This window comes from Leopardus geoffroyi, chromosome C1 (genome assembly GCF_018350155.1).
Source record: "Leopardus geoffroyi isolate Oge1 chromosome C1, O.geoffroyi_Oge1_pat1.0, whole genome shotgun sequence".
NCBI classification, from domain to species: domain Eukaryota; kingdom Metazoa; phylum Chordata; class Mammalia; order Carnivora; family Felidae; genus Leopardus; species Leopardus geoffroyi.
In genome coordinates, this window is record NC_059328.1 from 34,562,972 (window position 1) to 34,584,746 (window position 21,775).

The 21,775-nt window shown below is 55.7% G+C and overlaps 3 protein-coding genes across 10 annotated transcripts; all 3 read left to right on the forward strand.

The window, feature by feature from the left end:
- The first annotated feature begins 2,192 nt into the window (after nt 1-2,192).
- Nucleotides 2,193-4,900, forward strand: DPH2 (diphthamide biosynthesis 2). 3 transcript variants are annotated; one of them, XM_045477028.1, is made up of 7 exons: nt 2,193-2,561; nt 2,775-2,887; nt 3,143-3,366; nt 3,545-3,703; nt 4,100-4,228; nt 4,309-4,485; nt 4,567-4,900. In XM_045477028.1, the coding sequence occupies exons 1-7, from the start codon at nt 2,415-2,417 to the stop codon at nt 4,689-4,691; spliced, it is 1,074 nt and encodes a 357-aa protein (XP_045332984.1). In that variant the 5' UTR covers nt 2,193-2,414; the 3' UTR covers nt 4,692-4,900. The 3 variants fall into 3 exon arrangements, with proteins under 3 accessions (XP_045332984.1, XP_045332983.1, XP_045332985.1); XM_045477027.1 differs by having other exon boundaries at nt 3,545-4,228; XM_045477029.1 differs by lacking the exon at nt 3,545-3,703.
- Nucleotides 4,901-7,750: 2,850 nt separating this feature from the next.
- Nucleotides 7,751-11,142, forward strand: ATP6V0B (ATPase H+ transporting V0 subunit b). Of its 3 annotated transcripts, none has more exons than XM_045477030.1 (8): nt 7,751-7,949; nt 8,713-8,761; nt 8,995-9,078; nt 9,206-9,283; nt 9,485-9,554; nt 9,676-9,727; nt 9,944-10,134; nt 10,842-11,142. In XM_045477030.1, exons 1-8 carry the CDS (start codon nt 7,883-7,885, stop codon nt 10,866-10,868), a joined length of 618 nt encoding a protein of 205 aa, XP_045332986.1. In that variant the 5' UTR covers nt 7,751-7,882; the 3' UTR covers nt 10,869-11,142. The 3 variants fall into 3 exon arrangements, with proteins under 3 accessions (XP_045332986.1, XP_045332988.1, XP_045332987.1); XM_045477031.1 differs by lacking the exon at nt 7,751-7,949 and adding an exon at nt 8,394-8,418; XM_045477032.1 differs by lacking the exon at nt 8,713-8,761 and having other exon boundaries at nt 7,833-7,949.
- Nucleotides 11,143-12,020: 878 nt separating this feature from the next.
- Nucleotides 12,021-21,750, forward strand: B4GALT2 (beta-1,4-galactosyltransferase 2). Of its 4 annotated transcripts, none has more exons than XM_045477050.1 (7): nt 12,021-12,416; nt 13,950-14,305; nt 14,516-14,751; nt 17,576-17,766; nt 17,942-18,064; nt 18,176-18,280; nt 20,864-21,750. In XM_045477050.1, the coding sequence occupies exons 2-7, from the start codon at nt 14,002-14,004 to the stop codon at nt 21,012-21,014; spliced, it is 1,110 nt and encodes a 369-aa protein (XP_045333006.1). In that variant the 5' UTR covers nt 12,021-12,416; nt 13,950-14,001; the 3' UTR covers nt 21,015-21,750. The 4 variants fall into 4 exon arrangements, with proteins under 4 accessions (XP_045333006.1, XP_045333005.1, XP_045333004.1 ...); XM_045477049.1 differs by having other exon boundaries at nt 12,021-12,310; XM_045477048.1 differs by lacking the exon at nt 12,021-12,416 and adding an exon at nt 12,489-12,865.
- Nucleotides 21,751-21,775: the final 25 nt, after the last annotated feature.

Sequence of the window (21,775 nt, forward strand, 5' to 3'; positions counted from 1 at the left end):
CCTGGGGAAGGATGGGAGGATGTTTGGATCCAGGCCTTATTAGGGAGTTGGGGGGCCAACTTCTAGCTCCTAGAGTGGAAGCGCTCCGCTGTAGCCAAGCCTCCTAGGTTGGAGCCATACATAATACTGCCATTGCTCTTGGGTTGGGGTGGGCCTGCAGTAGTATCAGCAACCTCCCCACGGCCCACTGCCACCCATTAAATTAGTCCCAGCATTCATGCATGCATACGTTTATTTAATCAGCGCTGCTGAGTACTAGCCCTCTAGTTCTGCCTTGCTTTGTTCTGTCTGAACAAGGGCTGATCTAGTCCATAGCTACCATGTTTAGCTGGGAGAATGGGACCAGTGAGGGAAGGCTGCTCGGAGGAACTTTCACTTCTGATGGGACTGGAAGGTTTCCCAGGTAGAGGACTTGGGGCTTTCAGCTGCAAGTGAGGTGGGGTGGGGTCCAACTAGGAGGGAAGAAATGGAGAGTGGTTTTAAGTCCCAGGATAGGTTTCTTGTATGGGGTTATGGAGGCCACACTTGCACAAGGTTGAGGAAAGGTATAGAAAGTGGAGCTGAGCATGTGTAGGAGGAAGCATGGCAGGCCCCTGAGGAAGAGGAATGCAGGGCCTCAAGCTGTCTTCACACCTGGAGCTTCCCACCTCTGTGCTACCTGACCAAATCTTGATGGTCAGGGCTCAGTCAGGACCAGGGACAGCTCCCCAGCGGCTGTTGCTCTCCTCCCTTGGTAGGTGTCCCTTACTTTCTGTCTCTCAGCCATAGTTTCACCCCTGCTGCCTCTTAGACACCCCAGGCTTCCCCTCAGTAAGATCTGAAGAGCAGGACTCGGATCTCCCCATTTCCATTCCTGAACCTCGAGTCTCCTTGGAGGTGATAGAACTGGTTACCCCCCTGTTCATCTCACTCCTTCCCCTGTCCTTTTCCCAATCTTTGCGTGAATTCTGTGTCTTCCATTCTACATCTCTCTTCGATCTCTCCCAATGCCAGCCAGCATCCATCCCCCTTACATGTACCATCCCCTGAGGCCACTCTGTTCCTCTTCCTCTATCCCTCCTCAGTCCCATCCTCACATTATTACATTCACAATTCGTATTACATTCATAATTCAAAATTACATTCATAATTTCTCATTTCTGGAGTATGTGGGGATGCTTCTTTTAGTCCTTTTCTCCCACTGCATGGTGTCTAGGTGTCTTCTTCCTCCCCCATCCCCCATGATCAAATGTAGCATATATAAGCTAAGAGATTGAGGGGGCTAAAGCCTAGTTCCTGAAGTCAGACCTGGTTTTGATATTGATTGTGCCACTGAGTTGCTGTGTCTTACCAGAACTTCAGTTTCCTCATCTGTAAAATGGGACAAAATTTTTTTTTAAGTACTCTACACCCACCATGGGGCTCAAACTCACAACCCTGAGATCAATAGTTGCACACGCTACCAACTGGGTAGAGCCAGCCAAGCACTCCTGGGACAGTTCTGACTCCAAAGACTGTAAACGCTAAGAATGTAGTGCCTGAACAGTAAGTGCTCAATATTTGCCTGATTGACAGACTGCTGTGAGGATAACAGCAAATGCTTTCAGTATATATGATATGCAAAGGACTACTTCATAAAGTTTTATATCTAAATTCATTTGATCCAGCAATCCTATGAGGAGTGCTATTGTTACAACCCCCATCTTGAGGATGAGGAAACAGTGACAGACACGTTGAGTAAGAAGTAATGGCAGAGCACAATATTCAAACCCAGACAGCCCGGCACCTGAGTTGAAAATTAGGCAATGTCACCTCCCAAATGATAGAATGCACATGAAGTTCTGCTCAAACTGGAGTATTTTCAGGGAGTTGCTTTTTTTTTTTTTTAAGTTTATTTAATCTCTACACCCAACGTGGGGCTGAAACTCACGACCCTGAGATCAGGGGTCGCATGCTGCACCAACTGAGCCAACCAGGCGCCCTTAGGGGTCGGTTTTTCTGAGCTCTGCTGGCGGTTTGGGAACGGAAAGCGAATGCCTGGAGCGGTGGTCCAGGAGAACTACAATACCCACAAGGCCCCGCGCCTTCTGAGGAAGTACCGATTGCGGGGGGCTCTGAGACAGATTATTGGTTCTCTGTGGGCGGCCTAGCGAGGATTGGAGGGCGGGAGCCGTGCTAGTTTGATTGGTAAAACTACCACCAGCCCCGCCTCAAAAACCCGGAAGTAATTCCCTCGTTGGTCCGTGTGTGGTGGTGTAACGGAGAAACGTGAATTTGGAGGGGTGGAGGGATGGTTCAAGGGCTGCGCACTGACTTCCCAGCCCCACCGCCCCCACCAAGTGACTCTGACTCTTTGAGGGCTGCTTTTGAGGACGCGGGGCCTGAGGCTGACCGAGGGAGGTCCCTGCTGCTTTCTGCCACCCAAGCTGTACCTCATGGAGTCTACGTTCAGCAGCCCCGCGGAGGCAGCGCTGCAGCGAGAGGCGGGCGCTGCCGGAGTGCTCACTCCTCTCGCGGACCTGGACCGCGTGTACGAGCTGGAGCGAGTCGCTGGATTTGTCCGCGACCTAGAGTGTCAGCGGGTGAGGGCAGATTGGGGAGGGGTGGCTCACCTCTGGATGGGTCGCCCAGAAGATCGGGATCTTGGTGTAATTTTGTGAGGACGGAGGTGCGGGAGGAGTTGCTCCTCTGGGAGGAGGGGCTTTGAAGGTCAGGTAGGGACTCTTGGAAGGTTTTCCTTAAGAGGCCCTCGGTGGAGGAGAGGTTGTTCATGACTCCATGGCTTATGCTTACAGGTGGCCTTGCAGTTCCCTGACCAGCTATTGGGAGACGCTGGGGCCGTGGCTGCACGACTGGAGGAGACCACAGGGTCGAAGATGTTCATTCTGGGCGACACAGCTTACGGCAGGTGTGAATTTGAGCTTGAAGATTGAGGGTGGTGTAGGTCTACTGATGCAGGGCTCATGGTGTTTTCCCCCTAGGACAGTGTCTGCCCCCAGCGGCTGTGTTTTTCCTTGATGATGATTCCTCCTCTCCTGATACTTCCTCCCCTCAATGACAGTGTCTTCTTTTCATAACATTATTTTCTTCAGTGACCACATTTCCCATGAAAGACAGCTTTTCCTGATGAGAACTCTTCTCACTAATGGTATCTTTCCTGCAGCTGCTGTGTGGATGTACTGGGTGCTGAGCAAGCTGGAGCTCAGGCCCTTGTACATTTTGGCCCTGCCTGCTTAAGCCCTCCAGCTCGCCCACTGCCTGTGGCCTTCGTCCTTGGTCAACGTTCTGTGCACTTGGAGCTCTGCGCCAAGGCCTTTGAGGCCCAGAACCCAGACCCCAAAGCGCCTGTGGTGCTGCTAAGTGAGCCAGCCTGTGCCCACGCCCTGGGTGAGCGTTTTTGCCTGTGCATGCAGGAAGGGTGGACCAACTGCTTAGTGCCTTGATAGCCCCATTTCAGTACATTCCTGTAGAGCTCTCGATATGGGCTTGATCCCATTCTTTGCTTTTGGGTCACATTCAGCCTTTTGGGGATGAAGGGGTTCCTGACACCACCCCTTTCTTCCAGAGGCCTTGGCCACTCTCCTGCGCCCACGGTACCTGGACCTGCTTGTCTCCAGCCCAGCTCTTCCCTTGCCAGTGGGTTCCTGCAGTCCAGAACCTGAGCCCCTGGAGCGTTTTGGGCGTCGCTTTCCCCTGGCTCCCGGGAGGTGTCTGGAAGAATATGGTGCCTTTTATGTGGGGGGCTCTGAAGCCAGCACTGACCTTGACCTTGACCCAGACCTGAGCCGGTTGCTCTTGGGCTGGGCACCAGGGCAGCCGTTCTTCACCTGCTGCCCGGACACAGGGCAGACTCAGGATGAAGGTGTTCGGGCTGGACGGCTAAGGGCACGTAGACACTACCTGGTAGAGAGGGCCAGAGATGCCCGGGTGGTGGGGCTGTTGGCAGGTACTTTGGGTGTAGCCCGACACCGTGAAGCATTGTCACACTTGCGGAACCTGGCTCAGGCTGCAGGCAAGCGTAGCTATGTGTTGGCCCTGGGGCGGCCCACACCTCCCAAGCTTGCCAACTTTCCTGAAATGGATGTCTTTGTGCTATTGGCCTGCCCTCTTGGTGCTCTAGCTCCACAGCCTTCTGGTGGCTTCTTCCGGCCTGTATTGGCACCGTGTGAGCTGGAGGCTGCCTGCAACCCTGCCTGGCCACCTTCAGGCTTGGCTCCCTACCTCACACATTACGCGGATTTATTGCCTGGTGAGTGGTGGGGTACTGCCTGAGCTGGAACCACTTGGGGCATGGAATTGGGCCGGTATGGATCCTCTTTTTCCCTCCAGGCTCTCCCTTCCACGTGCCCCTCCCACCACCTGACTCAGAACTGTGGGACACCCCAGATGTGTCACTCATTACTGGGGAACTCCGACCCCCACCTGCCTGGAAGCCATCAAATGATTCTGGATGCTTGGCCCTGACCTTGCGGCCCCAGCTGGAGCTGGCTGAGAGCAGCCCTGCAGGTAAGTGTGCCAAGTCTCTGCTCCCAGCTGAACTCTTTCCCTAAATTCAGCCTGCTTGGCCTCAGTCCCCTCTCTCTGCAGCTTCATTCCTTAGTTCCCGGAGCTGGCAGGGGCTGCAACCCCGTCTGGGTCAGACACCGGCAACAGGAGCTGTGAGTGGAAGACGAGGGATTGCCATCGCCTATGAGGATGAAGGAGGCAGCTGATACCATGTGGGGCCAGAGACACAGATGGGCTGAAGAATTGCTGCAAAGACCCTTAATACTCCCTGCATCAACCCCACTCCTCTGCCTGGATCCTTGATGCAGGGAAGGACAGACAGCCCCTCACTGAAGAAGGGGACCCAGCTCTGTCCTGTTGTGGCACTGGCACGAGGCTTAGCATATAGCGGTTTAATAAATGTCTGTTGAACTGATGGGGACTGACTTGGGGTTTCCTGAAGTCTTATGGGTCCATCTGTCCTCCTGGGAACAGTCCAGGACCTCTGGCCAGTCCCAGTTTCTGGTGTGCAATTGAGGTTCTACCCTTGTCAAAGGTTCCAGGTGGTCTAGACCAGGATTTCTCAACTTTGGTACTATTGACAAATTTGGGTCAGATAATTCGTTGCTGTGAGGGGCTATCCTTACGTTATAGGATGTTTAGCATTATCTCTGGCTTCTGCCCACTAGATGCCCCTAACATACCCTTATTCAATTGTGATAACCAAAAATGCCTCCAGACATTGACAAATGTCTCCAGTGGGGCAAAACTGTCCCTCGCTGAGAACCACTGGTCTAGACCTGTGTTGTCCAATAAAGCAACCGCTAGACATGTATGGCTATTTAAACATGAACTTAAACTAGTTAAAATTAAAAACTCAGTTTCTTAGGGTGCCTGGCTGGCTCAGTCAGAAGAGCATGAGACTCTTGATCTCTCAAGGTTGTGAGTTCGAGCCTTGTGTTGAATGTAGAGATTACTAAAAATAAACTTTAAAACTAAGTAAAATAAATACGGGTACCGGGGTGGCTTAGTCGGTTAAGCATCCTGCTTTAGCTCAAGGCATGATCTCACAGTTCATGGGTTCGAGCCCCACATGGGGCTCTGTGCTGACAGCTCAGAGCCTGGAGCCTATTTCAGATTCTGTGTGTCTGTGTCTGCCCCTCCCTGACTCATGCTCTGACTCCCTCTCTCTCTCTCAAAAATAAATAAACCTTAAAAAAACAAATTAAAAAAATAAAAGTAAGTAAAATAAATAAAAATGCAGTATTTATTTATAACAAGCATATTATAAAACATTATATAGGGGCACCTGGGTGGCTCAGTCGGCTAGGTGTCTGACTTTGGCTTAGGTCGTGATCTCATGGCTTGTGGGTTTGAGCCCCATGTCAGGCTCTGTGCTGACAGCTCAGAGCCTGGAGGCTGCACATTTTGTGTCTCCATCTCTTTCTGCCTCTCCCCTATTTGTGCTGTGTCTCTGTCAAAAATGAATAAACATTAAAAAAAAATAGAATATTATATAAAAACAAGTACATTTCAGTGCTTATTTAGTCACATGAGAGGACAGTGCAGCTACAGGACATTTCCATTATTGCAGGAAGTTCTTTTGGACAGTGCTGGTCTACAATGACTAATTTGTTTCTCCGGGAAATCATAGAAACTTGAATAAACTAGATACTTTTTCTCCTGTTTATTTTTATTCGTCAAACACTACAGGTCCTGAAGGTCTGAATTGTATTTGACTGGATTCCTGTCCTCATAGTGGAATTGGGAAGAGAGGCAGTTAAGTAAGCAATTGCCACACAGTGAAACAGTACCGTCTATAAGGAGGGAAGCCCCTGTGGGCACTTCTTCATTCCCCACATTTGCAGAGAAGCGTGGCATGCTGGCATTGTCCAAAGTTAGTTAAAGAAGCAGGTGAACAGGGAGATGAGGTCCTTGCTCTCAGGGAGTGCCTGGTCTACTGGTAGAGGCAGATCTGTAAAAGGACCATGGCAACAGACAAGGTGGGCACCAATCGTGTATTCTACAAATAATGTATGGAGTGTGCTAGGCACTGGGAATACAGCAGTAAGCTCAAAAACCCTTTCATACTGCTTACATTCTCATGGAGCGGGGGGGGGGGGGGGAGGGAAGAGATGAACAAAATAAAGTAATTCGCATGCCAGATGGTGATAAGTACTATGGGGAACTATAAAGCTGGGAAGGAGTGTAAGGAAGAGTGGGTTGCAATACTCAACAAGATAGTTAGGGAAGGCCTTTTGAAGAATGTGACAAAGACCAAAAGGAAGTTATGGAGTGGGCCACGTGGATAAGTAGAACAGAGAGAACAAGTGCAAGGGTAATGTACCGGGGGTATGGCTGGTATGTTCAAGGAAAAGCAAGGAGGCCGGTGCAGTTAGTGGAAGAATATTAGATGAAGTCAGGTAAGGGGCATGGGAAGCTGCACTGGGAGAGGCCTAGTGGGGCCATTATAAGGACTGTGGCTTTTATTCCAAGTGAAATGGCATTTAAAAATTTTTTTTTCAACGTTTATTTATTTTTGGGACAGAGAGAGACAGAGCATGAACGGGGGAGGGGCAGAGAGAGAGGGAGACACAGAATCAGAAACAGGCTCCAGGCTCTGAGCCATCAGCCCAGAGCCTGACGCGGGGCTCGAACTCACGGACCGCGAGATCATGACCTGGCTGAAGTCGGACGCTTAACCAACTGCGCCACCCAGGCGCCCCTGAAATGGCATTTTAAACCAAAGAGTGACATGATCTGAAGTTTCATGACGTGAACTGAGTGACATGATCCGAAGATCACCAGGGCAACCGGGAAGCCCAGAGCAGGTTATCACCCTGCCTCTGGGTTAGGGAAGGCTTCCTGACAGGGCTTTCCGGGGACCAGTAGGTGTTAGCTGGGCAACGGGATGAGCACGAAGAAGAGTGCTCCAGGCAGAAGAAAGCATGAGCAAGGTGAGAAAGCATGACACTCTCACGGAACTGGGTAGGACGACAAGGGAGGGGGCCCAGGGGATCCAAGCAATGGCTTGGAGGATAAGCTAGAGAGGCTCAAGAGCGGACTCCGGTGTATTGCAGGGCTGGTGGGCCGATCTGGGACTGAATGTCAGGGCTGAGGGGGCGCAGATTTGGAGAGACGCGACAGGGACCACCTAGAGGTCGAGGTACTAATGACGCTAGAGCCTCTTCCGAAGCTCAAGACTACAACAACCACAATCCTCAGCGCTTGCAGTTCCGGCGTCGCCAAGTTCTAGACTGGAGGCGACCCGGTGCGGGGTCACGTGGTGCGGGCGCGTCACGTGGATAAGTCAGGTGACGCTGCGGGGCGGGCGGACAGACTGCGGGGCGGACGGTGGACGCAGGGACGCGGGTTTAGCTGTGGCCCCACGGACCCGAGCCCCGCCGTCGTTGCCGCCATGACGGGGCTAGCGCTGCTCTACTCCGGGGTCTTCGTGGCCTTTTGGGCCTGCATGCTCGTCGTGGGTGAGGCCGGGCCCTGGCGGGCGGGGCCGACATCCAGTCCGAGCTGGTGGGGTTAGAGCCCAGAGGGAGAAGTGGCGTCCCGGGAATGCTGGGCCACTATGCTGGCCCTGTGCCTGAGGCTCGAGGACTTGCCTCATGCCTGTTGGGGCTTCTGACCCTGACAGAGGAGACCCAGATCACCAGCTCCTTGAAGGAGGGTCGCGGGCGGTGGGAGGTAGGGGCCGCGAGAGCAGCCCCGGTCCCTCTCGGTCACTACCACCTCCTCCCCCCGTCTCACTGCTGCCGCCCCTCGCTTGCTCCTGATGGGCCTGCTTGGGTCACGAGCCGACTGTTCCAGTTCCTCTTTTCCCGGTCGTTTTGCCCTCCCCCACCCACAGCTTGTTGGGTAAACAGCGGCTCAGACTGGGCTGGTGGAATCTGGTGTTCTCGGCCAGAGCTTCTGCTCCCTTCTTTTCTCCAGAGTGTCCAGGTCTGCCAGTAGCTGCCGGTGGAGGGACTTGGTCTGAGAGGAGGAGTCACCGGGCGGGGGCATATGGTACTGAGGGAGTGGCAGAAAATGGAGGCCTGAGCAGAGGGATTTGAATAGATAGCCGCGCTTTGACACGAAAGCCAGCTTGAGGACTCTCCCTTGACCTAGGTGTAGGCAGACCTTCGAGGAGATGGCACATCAGCCGGGCAGCAATTTCTTGTGTAAGTTGAGAAGCTTCTCTTTGGAGAGCCGCCTCTAACCCCCCCCCCTTTTTTTTTTCTCTCACTGCTGCAGGAATCTGCTACACCATTTTTGACTTGGGTTTCCGCTTTGATGTGGCATGGTAAGGGAGGGCAGGGAGAGGATTCCCCTAGGAGCTTTTCTGCAGCCTTTCCTCTCTGACCTAAGGCCTCTACTCCACCCCATCCCCAGCTACCTGCGATATGGACCTTTGGGAGATATGAAATGTTTTGTCCCAACATCTAGGACCGGGGGGGTTTGGGGGATTGAGGGCTGGATTTCGTGCCCACTTCTTCACTGGGGCTGAAATTGCTTTCCTCCCTGTTTCCACACCAGGTTCCTGACTGAGACTTCCCCCTTCATGTGGTCAAACTTGGGCATTGGTCTGGCTATCTCCCTGTCTGTGGTTGGGGCAGCATGGTGAGTGTTGGGGTGGTGGGACTGGGGGGAGGGGCTGAGTCATAGCAGGTGGTCATTGGGTCCTTAGTCATCCTGGGGTCAGTGACAAGCTTGGGCTCTGCTCATCAGTTTCTTATCCTTCCACCAGGGGCATCTATATTACTGGCTCTTCTATCATTGGGGGAGGGGTGAAGGCTCCCAGGATCAAGACCAAGAACCTGGTCAGGTAAGTGTAGGGCCTTTGGATGGTTGTCAGAACCAGCTGCATTGTGAGCTGCATATTTGTTTGACCTGACATGCTGCTCCTGACCAGCCCCCAATGGGGTGGGGTATCAGTGGGGGAAATGGTGGCTGGGGACTCTCTGGGGACGAAGGTTGGTTTCTTTCTTATCTTTCTCCTCTCCATCCCCATGCCCACCACTACCAGCATCATCTTCTGTGAGGCTGTGGCCATCTATGGCATCATCATGGCAATTGTGATTAGCAACATGGCTGAGGTATGGAGAACCAGGGTAGGGTGGGCATCTATTCCAGTGTGTTGGGTACAATGCTTAGTGATATTGAGGGAGGGGGAGTGGCATAAGGAGTGGTTTCGGATTACTTTTCTGTCTCCCACAGCCTTTCAGTGCCACTGACCCCCAGGCCATTGGACATCGAAACTACCATGCAGGTAGGTGGATATGTGAAGGAAAAAAAGCTGGGGCTTCATGTCTGTTTCCCCCCCTTCCATGGCCCAGCTTAGACTTATTTCGATAGTCTCTTACTTTGTTTGGCCTGCTTTGCCGAGTTGGGGGTGGTGACTGGCCCCATTAGTCCATCTTGGGCCCTTGTCTTCCTCTCCCCTTGTGCCTGGCTTGGTCTCAATACTCTCTTTCCATCCCCCCAGGCTACTCCATGTTTGGGGCAGGCCTCACAGTGGGCCTGTCTAATCTCTTCTGTGGAGTCTGCGTGGGCATCGTGGGCAGTGGAGCTGCCCTGGCTGATGCACAGAACCCCAGCCTCTTTGTAAAGATTCTCATCGTGGAGATCTTTGGCAGTGCCATTGGCCTCTTTGGGGTCATTGTTGCAATCCTTCAGGTGATGAATCCCCTGGGGGAACCTGTGTCCTTGTCCCCAATCCAGACTCATTCTCCTTCCAGAGGAGCCACGGTGCTCCCTTTCCCTCTATAACCATAGAACCCCTGAATAGCTCCCCCCATTTCATTCCCATTTTTTGGTTTCTCTGTTTGAAGCTTTCTAATCTGGTATCATTGATAACTGTAATGTTTATTTCCCTGCTGCTTTGTGTCTTTGTCTTTCATTGAGTCTTTCTGTTCTGTTATTTTTTCGTCTGTTTATTTGTAGTCTAGACTGGGTTGGGATCTTGGCTGTGTGTCAGTCTGTCTTGGTGTGTTTGACTATGTTTCTCAGGGCTTGTGTGTATGTATGCTGTCAGTAGGACAGCATGTCTGAATTGTGTGCGTCTTGTCTTTGACAATGTGTAAGCGTGGCTAAGGATCAGCCTGATGGTCTGAATGTGACTGAGTGCTTAGCTGGGTTGACTCTTGGTGACTGGTCCTGTCCATATGCCACTTCTCTCCATCTCTCTGTCCCACGCCTAACTCTGTGGTTGTCTGACTGTCCTTGTTCATCTGTGTTTGTCACAGCATGCCCATCCTGGTCTAGTCATCCATCTGTTGTGGTCTGTCCATCCTGCCATGGGTTTGCTAGGCCTGATCTGTCATTTGTCACTGTTTTATCTATTGCTCTGCCTCTGTCTGATTTCTCCTGTTCTTCTTTTGCAGACCTCGAGAGTGAAGATGGGTGACTAGATGATCTGTATGGGTGGGGCTGTGTCCCACTCTTATTTATTTGTGGTTTTCCTGGGACAGCTGGAGCTGTCATCCTTGGCCTTTCAGGGGGCTTGTGTTCAAGAGCCCTCCCTGCACTCACTTGTTTGTCAACTCGGAAGCACTGCCTGGCTGGAGCCTCAGTGTGGGAAGTGGGTCACTGATGACCGTGTGCAGCTGTGCACCTGTGTCCCACCTCCACCCCTAACCCATTTTCCCAGTGTTTGTGAAATAAACGTGGTATTTGTCTGGGTCAGTGCCGCCTCTGTTGCCTTCCTTTGCTACTTTCTTTCAGGGAGGGAGGGTAAACGGGCCTGTAGGCCTCAACCTAATGTCAGCCTCTTGGCACTTTTCTGGCTCATACACAGTCTGTACTCTGGACAGAAGTAGTTCCTGGGTGGGGAGGTATGGTACTGGGCTAAGGACTCTAGCCCTGAACATCCTTATTGAAAGGAACAAGGGAGTCTGGGGATATGGACCCAGGTGATTGTGCAGGGGAAGGGTCTGTCCTTAGTCCCATGTCTTCAAGGTTTTGTCTAAGCCCATATGAGCCATCTGCTTACCTGGCTCTACCCTCCGGCATCCATCACCCTCTACCCCTCTGGAGCTTGGAGCCCATACATTTGCCTCTGCCTATCTCAGTGCCATCCCCTGCCAGTAACAAATTTGAATCCTTGTTCCCGGGGCCCTGTCCAGTTCCTCCCACTTCCGTGCAGGGAAGGTACCTCCTGTTACCCTAGAAGCCCCTGCCACACACGTCTGTCCTCGCCTTTAAGGGTCCTGCCCAGCTGGCGGGCCTTTAATCCTGTTCCTATCGATGAACTGACAAATCCCTAACCTCCCTGTTTGTGTCGCCTAACTTCCAGGCCCCCTTCTTTGGCGGAGTTCGAGCTCCAGCCCACACCCACCCCGAAATGGGTTTGACCCACCCACACCGCCCCATCCAGGCCCCGAATCCAACCTCTGGAGTGACCTTACCGATGTCCGCCCCTCTCCGGTCCCTCGCCACCCCCGGCCCCTCGCTCCGCCGCGTTTGGCCGCCGGCGGGAGGGGCGGGTGGCGGAGGCGCGCGGCGGGTGCGGGCGCGCTGGAGGCGGGGGCCGCGGGGGCGCGCGCGCGGGCGCGCCGGCCGGGCCTGCCCCTCCGAGGCGCCGTAGCGCGGGAGGGAGGCGGCGGCGCTGTGGTCCATCGGTCCTCGGGTCCGTGGGTCTGCCCGGCCGCCCGGCCCCGCCCTGCCCCCCGGGGCGGCTCGGCTCCATGGCCCGCGGCGGCGGCGGGAGGCGGCCCGGGGGCCGCAGGGGCCGCTGACCGGGCGGCGGGAGGCGGCGGGGCCGGGCCATGGGGGACGGAGCCGTCCGCAGCCGCGAGAGCCGGGAACCCAGCCCGAGCAGGAGCGGCACCCCCTGCTGAGCCCCGAGCGCCGGGTGAGAGGGGTGCGCGCGCGGCCCCCAGCCCAGGGCCCCGACATTCCAGACCCGGCCCCGCCAGGAGCGCCCCGAGCGCGGCCCCGCGATCCCCGCCCAGGAGCCGGTGAGAGGCGCCGGCGGTCAGACCCCGGCCTGGCGTTTCCCCACCCCACCCCCACCCCTCCCCCTCGGCTCCCCCCGGACTCTTCTGCCCGCCCCCTGCCAGCCTCCCTTATTGTCCTCGCTCGCCCCGGCCTCGTGGCTCGGGGAGGCGCTCCACTCACGTTTCCTCCTTGCCTCGGCCCCCGCCCCACATCCACGCCCCCCCCCACCCCCCGCCCCGGCTCCACACCCACCCGGTCTTCGCTGCCTCCCCCGTCCCGGGAGCCACGTGTTCAGGCCGCTCTGTCTTCCAGCCCCGCCCAAGCGCATCTCGCAGCCTGGCCGCCAGCCTGACCCAGAACCCCTGCCCGGGAGGGAGGGGTGGGAATGTTTGCACGTGGGGCCGGGCGTCTGAGCTGCCGGGGAGCCTGCATGCATGGCTGTGTACATCGAGGAGCAGCGGCTTTGTTTGTGAGTGTGTGACTCTGCGTTACTGTTACTGTCGCTGGGGTGTGTCTGTGACTCTATATGTAGTTCTCTGTGTGTCCTGAGTGCAGGTGACTTTAGCTGGGACTCCAGGTATCTGTGGTTGTGTGCTGCTGGGTATCTGTGAGACTCAGCCTGCTTCCTGAAGCATTGCCAGAAGTGTTGGTGCTCTGTTGGAACCGCAGCTGGAGCTGTGGCCCAGGCAGACCCTTTCCTGCCTGCTGGTGCTGGACCCACCTCCAGGGCCCATATGTTCCTTCTTCTGGGAATCAGCAGGAGCAGTGCTGCGCAGGCGCCAGAAAGTTCATCCCAATCCTTGAGGTCTTAGAGGAGGGGTGTCTCATGCCCCACCCTGTATTTTGACCTTGTGCTCCGGACGGAAGGGAGCCCATAAACATCTCATTCGTATTTGGGCCTCCTGGATGCTGAGGGCCACTTCCCAGCCTGGTCCTAGTTGGCCTGGCCTACTTGCCACTGGTACCTATCCAACCCAACCACTGCCCACCATGCTTCTGGGAAGACTAAGTGACGTCGTGAGTACCAAGCCCCCTTGCATGGTGGGTACTCAATAAATGGTCTCCCTTCCCCAGACCACGAGTCCTGGGTTGAGGATGCTACCCTGTGGGGTGTGGTCCTCTGGGGGCGCAGGTACACATACGGGTCTGCAGATAAACGTGTTTCCGTGTTGAGGTATGAACCAGTGTGACTAGAAGTCATGTGTCCGTGTTTCTGAGAACACATGGGGGTGTGTGTCAAGTAAGGGCGTGCACCTGAGCGTGAGAGTGCATGAGGCTGTGCTTGTGTGTATGCGTGTCCACGAGGACAACGAATGTACACCTATGTGGGTTAGTACTCAGGTGTGTGAGGATGTGTGAGTAGTGAGTTGCCAGGGACCGTGTCTGTGTATCTGTTTGCAGGAAGAATGTGAGCCCGTGAGTATCACAGGGTACGAGCAGGTAAGTGTGAGGATGTGGATCCGTGAGTGTGAGCAGCGGGCGGGAGAGGGGTGGGTAGCCTTGCCCACAGGGCCCTGACCTTCTGGGTCTGTTTCTCTCTTCCCCCTGTGCAGGCCGGCAGCCGGATGCCCGGGCCCATCGGGCGGGCCGGCGGCCGCCTGCGGGATGAGCAGACTGCTGGGGGGGACGCTGGAGCGCGTGTGCAAGGCTGTGCTCCTTCTCTGCCTGCTGCACTTTCTCGTGGCCGTCATCCTCTACTTTGACGTCTACGCCCAGCACCTGGCCTTCTTCAGCCGCTTCAGTGCTCGGGGCCCTGCCCGTGCCCTCCACCCAGCTGCCAGCAGCAGCACCAACTTCTCTCGGCCCAACACCACTGCCCCCAGCTCGGGGCTCCCTGAGGCTCCCAGTGCCCGGCCGGGCCCCACGGCTCCCATCCTGCCTCCCTGTCCTGACTCGCCGCCTGGTCTTGGTGAGCCTGCAGGGTGGGGCCTGCCTATCGGGGTGGGCAGAAGACCTGACCATTTTGGTTTGGGGAATGACCCATGGGAGCGCTGGGGCTCCGGGTCTGTTGCGAGAGGGCTGTTCCTGGGGTTCCCTTGCCCACCCCTGGGCTGCAGGAGAGGGCTGGTGTCCCTGGATTCTGATGAAGGCCTGATTCCTGCTACCGTCCTGCCTGCAGTGGGCCGACTGCTGATTGAGTTCACCTCACCCATGCCACTGGAGCGGGTGCAGAGGGAGAACCCAGGCGTGCTTCTGGGCGGCCGCTATACGCCACCTGACTGCACGCCCGCCCAGACAGTGGCAGTCATCATCCCCTTTCGACACCGGGAGCACCACCTACGCTACTGGCTCCACTATCTGCACCCCATCCTGAGGCGACAGCGGCTGCGCTATGGCGTCTACGTCATCAACCAGGTGTGCTTCCTGTGGCCCCAGGCCGCGCACCGGCCACCAGGGAACCCATGAGCACCTGTAGGTGTGGGGACCCACGTGCCTTGTGGGGCATCCGTGGGGTTGGGGGCATCCGTGGGTTCTTGTCTGCCTATGGTTGTGAGGAGCCGTGGATGTACGCCTGGGGCTACGTGTACGCCCATGCACACACAGGAAGGTTTGCGTGTGTGTGAAGAGGAGTGTGTGCATGCGAATGTTGGCACGCACACTGACAGGTGTGTGCATGGCCTCAGTGGGGATGAGCCCCATTGTCTACGGTTGATAGGCCCCGCCCCATGGAGGTGGAAATGTAGGGTCTGCTGGCTGTGAGGAGATGTGGAGGAGCCCCAGGAGAGGGAGAGTTAGACCCTGAAAGAGAAATGGAGTCTGCATCAGGGCCAAGGCCATAGCAGAGGCCCGGGAACTCAGCTTAGTGTCTAAGCCTTCCCATGGGCCTCGCTGGGGCTGGCTGCTGGGGTCTGGGGAGGATGCGATCAGGTCCTCCTTCCCATACTTGGGACTCCCATACTTGGACTTGGATCTCTGTAGACTCCAGGAAGATGGTGTGAGATGAGTTGGAGCAGGGCGCTTTGGGAGCACATGGAGGCCCTGTCCAGCCCTGAGGGATGAACAGGCATCAGCCAACAGACAGACTGGAGGCCCCAGGCCCCAGTGAGAGAATGGGTCTCGTGTGTTCGGGAACTGTTGGCTGAGGTGTGGAGTCCAACGTGTAGGGTGGGTAGCAAAGATGATGCTGGAGTTGCTGGTGGAGGCCAAATCCAGAAGGGTCTCTGGAGGCATGTGAAGCAATTGAGCTCCAGGTAACGGGGCACCACTGGAAGGTTCTAAACAGGGAGTGGTGTGTACGTTTCTTATTGGGAAGATTGCTCTGCCAGGGCATCTCGAGGGTTTCTTCTTGGCTGTTTGCCAGGTGGTTGGCTGCACCTGTGAGTGAGAGGGGAGCACAGGAACTGGGCCAGTCTGGGGGAGAACATGACTCTGAATTCTTTTTTGCATGTGATGAGTTTGAGTGTCTGGGTGAAGTATGAGAGGAATGTTCAGGAGGCAGTTGGACCAGGAGTGAGGCCTGAGGTGCAGAGAGGGATCTGGGAGCCACCAGCATGCACATGGTCCTTAAAACCCAACAACATCCAACCTGCCCAGGGAGCATGGGACCCGAGAGGAGAAAACCAGTATGTAAGGGACGGGTGGAGAAAGGGACAGTGCCACAGAGGCTGTGAAGGTTGGCCAGAAATGTTCAAGGAGCCCCTGGAGAGTGTGGTGTCCCAGAGGCCCAGGAATAAGTGTCCAGAAGGAAGCATGGTGGCTACGTGAGTATTGCCGGGGGAGTGAGGATGTGGACTAAGAAGCGTCCAGTGGATTTAGCAACAAGGTGGGCCCAGCGAGAGCCATTTCAGGGGCATGGTGGGGGCGGAAGCAGATTGCAGTGGGTTGAAGAAGGAATCAGATTTGACAAAATGGAAATAGCCAATTGGAGACAACTCTTTAAAAAACTACTCTGCTGAGAAGGGAAGGCAAAGGTAGGGCGGTGGCTAGAGAGAGGTTTATTTTTCAGATGGGGTAAAACTGAGCGTGCTTATGAGCTGCGTGGGAGAAACCTAGGGCTCCTGGCTGGTGAGAGAGGTCAGAAAGGAGAGCCGATGAGCCAGGAGAAAACACAGAGTTGCTGCAAGGGCTGGCAGGAGAGAAGTGAAGGGCCAGGAGGAAAGAGAGCAAGCAGGGCTAGGTGGTTTAGGGGAGCAGCTCTCACCCCGTCAGGCCCAGGTTGGCTGGTGGGAAGGAGGGGCCAGGATTCCTCTTCTTCTTCCAGCAGGGCCCACCCTCTCCAGTCTGGCTCCAGTCTGTAATTTATGAGTTGGGACAGGGGCTCGGGGTCACCTCCTTCCATGGGATCCTCCTCGCTCTGGCCAGAATTTGGAGCTTGGGCCTGCATGGCCAGGAACCCAGCCTCAAGGAGGCCTGGCCCTGCAGCCCTATTTCTCAGGGGACCCCCAGGCTCACTGGGCCATGGCTGCCTGTATACCCTGTGCTTGTCATTTTGCTGGGGAGACCAGTGAATCTAGCCAGGTCCTGTCCCAGTCCCAGAGGCTGCCCAGGGAGTTGGATGTGGATCCAGATGAGCCAGAGGGGGCAGGTGGCTGAGACTTAGTGGCTCAGTCCCCATTGTTTCTTTACCTTAGACACTGGTCATTTGGGGCATTCATTGTTCATCTCATTTTGTGACTGTGCTCAGCAGGGATACAGGGCTGCTCTTCTCTAAGGTTCCCACCAGCACAAAGATGATGCCTGGCATCAAGGACAGGGCTGTAGGGCGTGCTGGAATGTAGGGGTGAAAGGAGTGAAATGAGAGCTCTGAATCACAGTTTACCCAGACACTGGCATAAGTGAGGCTCATAGGAAAGAATGAATAATTATGCTGAGGAGGGGAGGTTTGATCAGAGAGGCCTTGCCAGACATAAGCCTGATAAGCAGAGAAGGAGAGCATTCCAGAGCTAACACCGAGGCCTTGAGGCAGTAAAGCCCGGCATGTTCTGGGGCTGCTGAGGAACATAGTACAGCTGGGCCATGGGGTCTGAAGGCAACAGCCAGAGAGGAGACTGGAGCCAGGTCATGGAAAGCCTTAGAAGTCAGGTCCAGGACAACAAGCTGGACTTAGGGGATCCACTCGGAGGGCAGGGCGGGGGCGGGGGGTAGTAGTAGGCCCCTGGGGACTTCTGGACAGTGGTAGAGTGGCAGGTGCCTGCCAGTCACAGGCCCCGAACTGACCTTTCCCCTGCGCCAACCCCAGCATGGTGAGGACACCTTCAATCGGGCCAAGCTGCTCAACGTGGGCTTCCTAGAGGCGCTGAAGGAGGATGCCACCTATGACTGCTTCATCTTCAGTGACGTGGACCTGGTCCCCATGGATGACCGAAACCTGTACCGCTGTGGTGACCAGCCCCGCCACTTTGCCATTGCCATGGACAAGTTTGGTTTCCGGTGAGGGCTCCTTTCTCAACTGGACCCAGACTCCCCACCCCTACTGTCTGCACCACACCCAGCGCCCCCTTGCTTCTGGCCCTTGTGGCACACTCTCCCCCACCCCATCTCTGGCCCTCCCTCTGGAATCCCCTCAGGCCTCTCACTGACTGACACCTGCCCTTCCATGCCACAGGCTGCCTTATGCTGGGTACTTTGGAGGTGTGTCGGGCCTGAGTAAAGCCCAGTTTCTGAGAATCAATGGCTTCCCCAACGAGTACTGGGGCTGGGGTGGCGAGGATGACGACATCTTCAACCGGTGAGTAGGGGCGGGGCGGGAGTAGACCGGGTGCAGAAGGTGCAGCGCAGACTGGGCGAGGCTCCTTGCCCTTCCTGGTGCCTGCTCCAGCCCGTCTGTCCCCATCCCCAGGATCTCCCTGACTGGGATGAAGATCTCGCGCCCAGACATCCGCATAGGCCGCTACCGCATGATCAAGCACGACCGGGACAAGCATAACGAGCCCAACCCGCAGAGGTGACCCCAAGTGCCCTTAATCCCTTACTCCCTAGAAGTGACTCCCCAGTGCCACTGATCCCCAGATGTTTCTCCAAGGCCCCTGACCCTCAGTTCCTAGAGATGACTCCCACATCCCTGATTCCTGTTCCCTAGCCCCTAGCTCAGCCTCACTCCAGACTTCTGTCCTCCTAATTCCGAGAGGTGACAGGAATGTAAAGGCAGGGCTCAAATCATCACCGAGTACATTACATTCCCGTCAGTGTCCTCACAGACCTCCCTTGTGCCAGAGCAGATGGGACAAGAGATAGCAGGCGCCGGGCACAGCTCCTGGGCCTGGGGACCCAATAAAGGTGGCCTGAGCGATGTGGGGCAGGGCGCGGAAAGATAGTGCTGGCCTTTCTGAGACGGGAGTGGGCTGCTCCGTCCCCGAGGATGCGGCAATATTTGGTGTCTGGTGCTGGCTGGGAGGAGCACCTGAGGGCGCATGCAGTGTAGACCGGCACTTCCTGGCACTGCTTTAACCTTGGTGGGAGGGGGGCCCAGAGCCAGTCCCAGCTGGACATCCCATGTGAAGTTCATTCCAGGGAGGGAGACAGGCAGTTGCAGCACAAGGTTCAGGGCATGTACTGTCCTGGCAGAAAGAGGGAGTGATGGTGGGAGTCCTCCTGGAGGAGGTGATGGTAAACTCGGAACTTGGAAAGGTTATTTATTCAATAGGTACTTGTCACACACCTGCCTTGGGCACAGTGCTGTCTTCACCAGGCTAGTGGAGGTGGTCAGTTTGGAAAGGAATAGCATTTGCAGGAGTCTGAAATGTGAACGTGCCGAGAGTCTGAAAGTCTGGTATTACAATCTCTGAAGGCTGGGAGTGACAGTAGAGGGGTCAGTGCTGGGTGTTTGGGGTCGCATATCCCAAGATGAGAGTTTCACTTTTGTCCCAGGGGCACTGGGGAGTCACAGAAGGGCTTTAAGCAGGGGACGGGCAGGATGAGATTTGTGTTTGAAAGGATCACCCTTTGAGTTTGAAGAAGGTGAAGGGCTGGCAGAGCTGCTGGTGGGCCAGGAAGGGAGCCGACCAGGCTTGGAGGAATCCGCCGGGCCCAGGGGTGTGATAGGTGTGCGCCTGCTGTGCCCCCAGATGGATCAGTAGGCTTGTTCTCTTCTGAACCCAGGATATAAGAGTTGGGAGGTCGGTTGCAGCACCAGTGGAAGGTTGACATTTGGCAGGAGCATGAAGCACAGGGCACAGGGAGCTGATGAAAGAGCAGTTCAGATAACAGACGTGGTGAGCGGGGGAGGGAGAAGAGGGGCTGCAGGGCATCCAAGGGAGAGTGCTCGGTGTTGGGATGGCTCCAGAGAGGGATCCAAGCCGAGCTCGGAAGGACCTGAAAGGTCCAAACAGTTGGGATGAGGGTGGGAGCAGAGCTCTAGAAGCACATGCCAGGAGCCTAGGTCCTGTTTCAGGCCTAGGTGTCATCATCAGTTCGTGATATCTGCCTTGGGTGAGGACGTGGCAAGACAGCACAGCGTTTCTGGCTTAAGGAACTCTGGATGGTGGTTCCATCCACCTAGTTGCTTTTGTCTCAGATCCCGTTCTCCTGGATTCTTCTTTCACTCACCCTACATGTCTAAACCATCAGCAAGTCGTGTCCGTGCCATTCCCAAAACACATCTGAGCCCATCCACCTCTCCCTCCACCGCCTCTGTCATTTTGTCTGGACTACTGCAGTGGCCTCTCACCATCTTCCCTGTTTCCCCTTGCCCTTCTGCAGTTCACATCCTCTGTCCCCCCCCCCCCCCACCCCACCAATGGGCTAAAAATCCCTGTCTTCTCACTCACAGAATAAAAAAACTGCTTCCTCTGACTTACATAGCCCTGCCTCTACATGCTCTAGCCTCCATGCTATTCCTAAGCCCTTGGCCCATTAAGCTCTAACCCCTTGCTGTGCAAATTCTCATTCCCAGTTTAGGGTCAGGATTTGCTTACCTCTGCCCGAATGCTCTTCCCCTGCTGTCAGTGTGGTGTCACATGTTCACCCCTTCCAAGGCAGCCATCTTGGTCTCCCTCTCCTGTTTCCCTTAGCACCCGGATGTGTTCCTTGTCTGTTACCTGTCTTCCCTAGTGGAATAGACTTGCCACAAGAGGAAGAACCTTACTGTCCTGTTCATGGCTGTGTCTCTGGTACTTAGAGCAGAGCCTGGCACTTGGGGACTGCTCAGTAAGTAAGTGGTGAGGGACAGGGAAGATAGCACAGAGAAGAGGGGCTTGGGGAGTGAAGATGATGACCCGACACAAGACACATCACATTTGAGGTGCCTGTGGGTTACCCATGTCTGGGTCTAAGGCTTGGAAGAAAAGTCTGAGATGAGAGATTTGTGAGGGTGTCACAGTTCTGGATTCAAGGGTTTAAGATCTCTGTTCTGAAGGCAGATGCCAGAGCAAAAGGGCTCCAAGCAGATGACGGGCAGAGGGGGTGGTGAGAGAACGGAGTCATCCCTGGAAGAAGCCAGGATGGTTTGAGCCTTAGCCCAGAAATCTCATACTGGGTTTACTGGGTTTACTGGGTAACCCTGATCTGGACCCACTTCCATCTTATCTAGGTTTACCAAGATTCAAAACACGAAGCTGACCATGAAGCGGGATGGCATTGGGTCAGTGCGGTACCAGGTCTTGGAGGTGTCTCGGCAACCGCTCTTCACCAATATCACAGTGGACATTGGGCGGCCCCCATCATGGCCCCCTCGGGGCTGATACTAATGGACAAAGGCTCCCAGTGCCAAGGATTGCCTGCCAGAGGACTGACCTATATAGCCTGGCTGGTGGTTGCTCGATGGGGGATCTCCCAGGACTGAGACTGTGGGCTCTGTTTCCGGAGGGTCTTCAATAGGCCCCCCCTGCAGCTGCACCTGGAAGTTTCAGAACCTACTCTGGGGGACTTCCAACCTGGGCAAGCCCCTCAAGTGTGGCCCTCTCTGGGGTCAACCCTTCTTCCTGCCCCTTCCTCCCCGGCCCAGCCCTCCCTCACCGTCAGGGTCGGGCCAGCCCCTGCACTGCCTCACCGAGTGGCCTGGGCTAGGTCACTCCACCTCTCTGTGCCTCAGTTTCTCCCCCCTTGAGTCCCTCTAGGGCCTGGAAGAGTGGGAGGTGTGACTAGGGGGCAGTGTCGCTTCCAGGGGGAATTCTCAGACCTGAGGATCCCCCGTACTCCCAGGGGAGGGGAAACCTTTTTCATTCAACATTGTAGGGGCAAACTCTGGTGCGCCCCCTGCTGAGGAGCAGCCCCAGGAGGGGACCAGAGGGGGTGCTGTGTCGCTGCCCGGGATCTTGGGGTTGGGCTTTGCATGCGGGGCAGGCGGGGCTTAGATCAGTCAGTCAGGTTCTTGCCTCCCTGTCTCGGAGAGAAGGCAGTAGCCCCAGGGCCGGCTCGTTGTTTGTACATTGCACAGAAACTTGTGTGGGTGCTTTAGTAAAAAACGTGAATGGAGCAGCCCCTTTGTCTGCTTGAGGTTGGG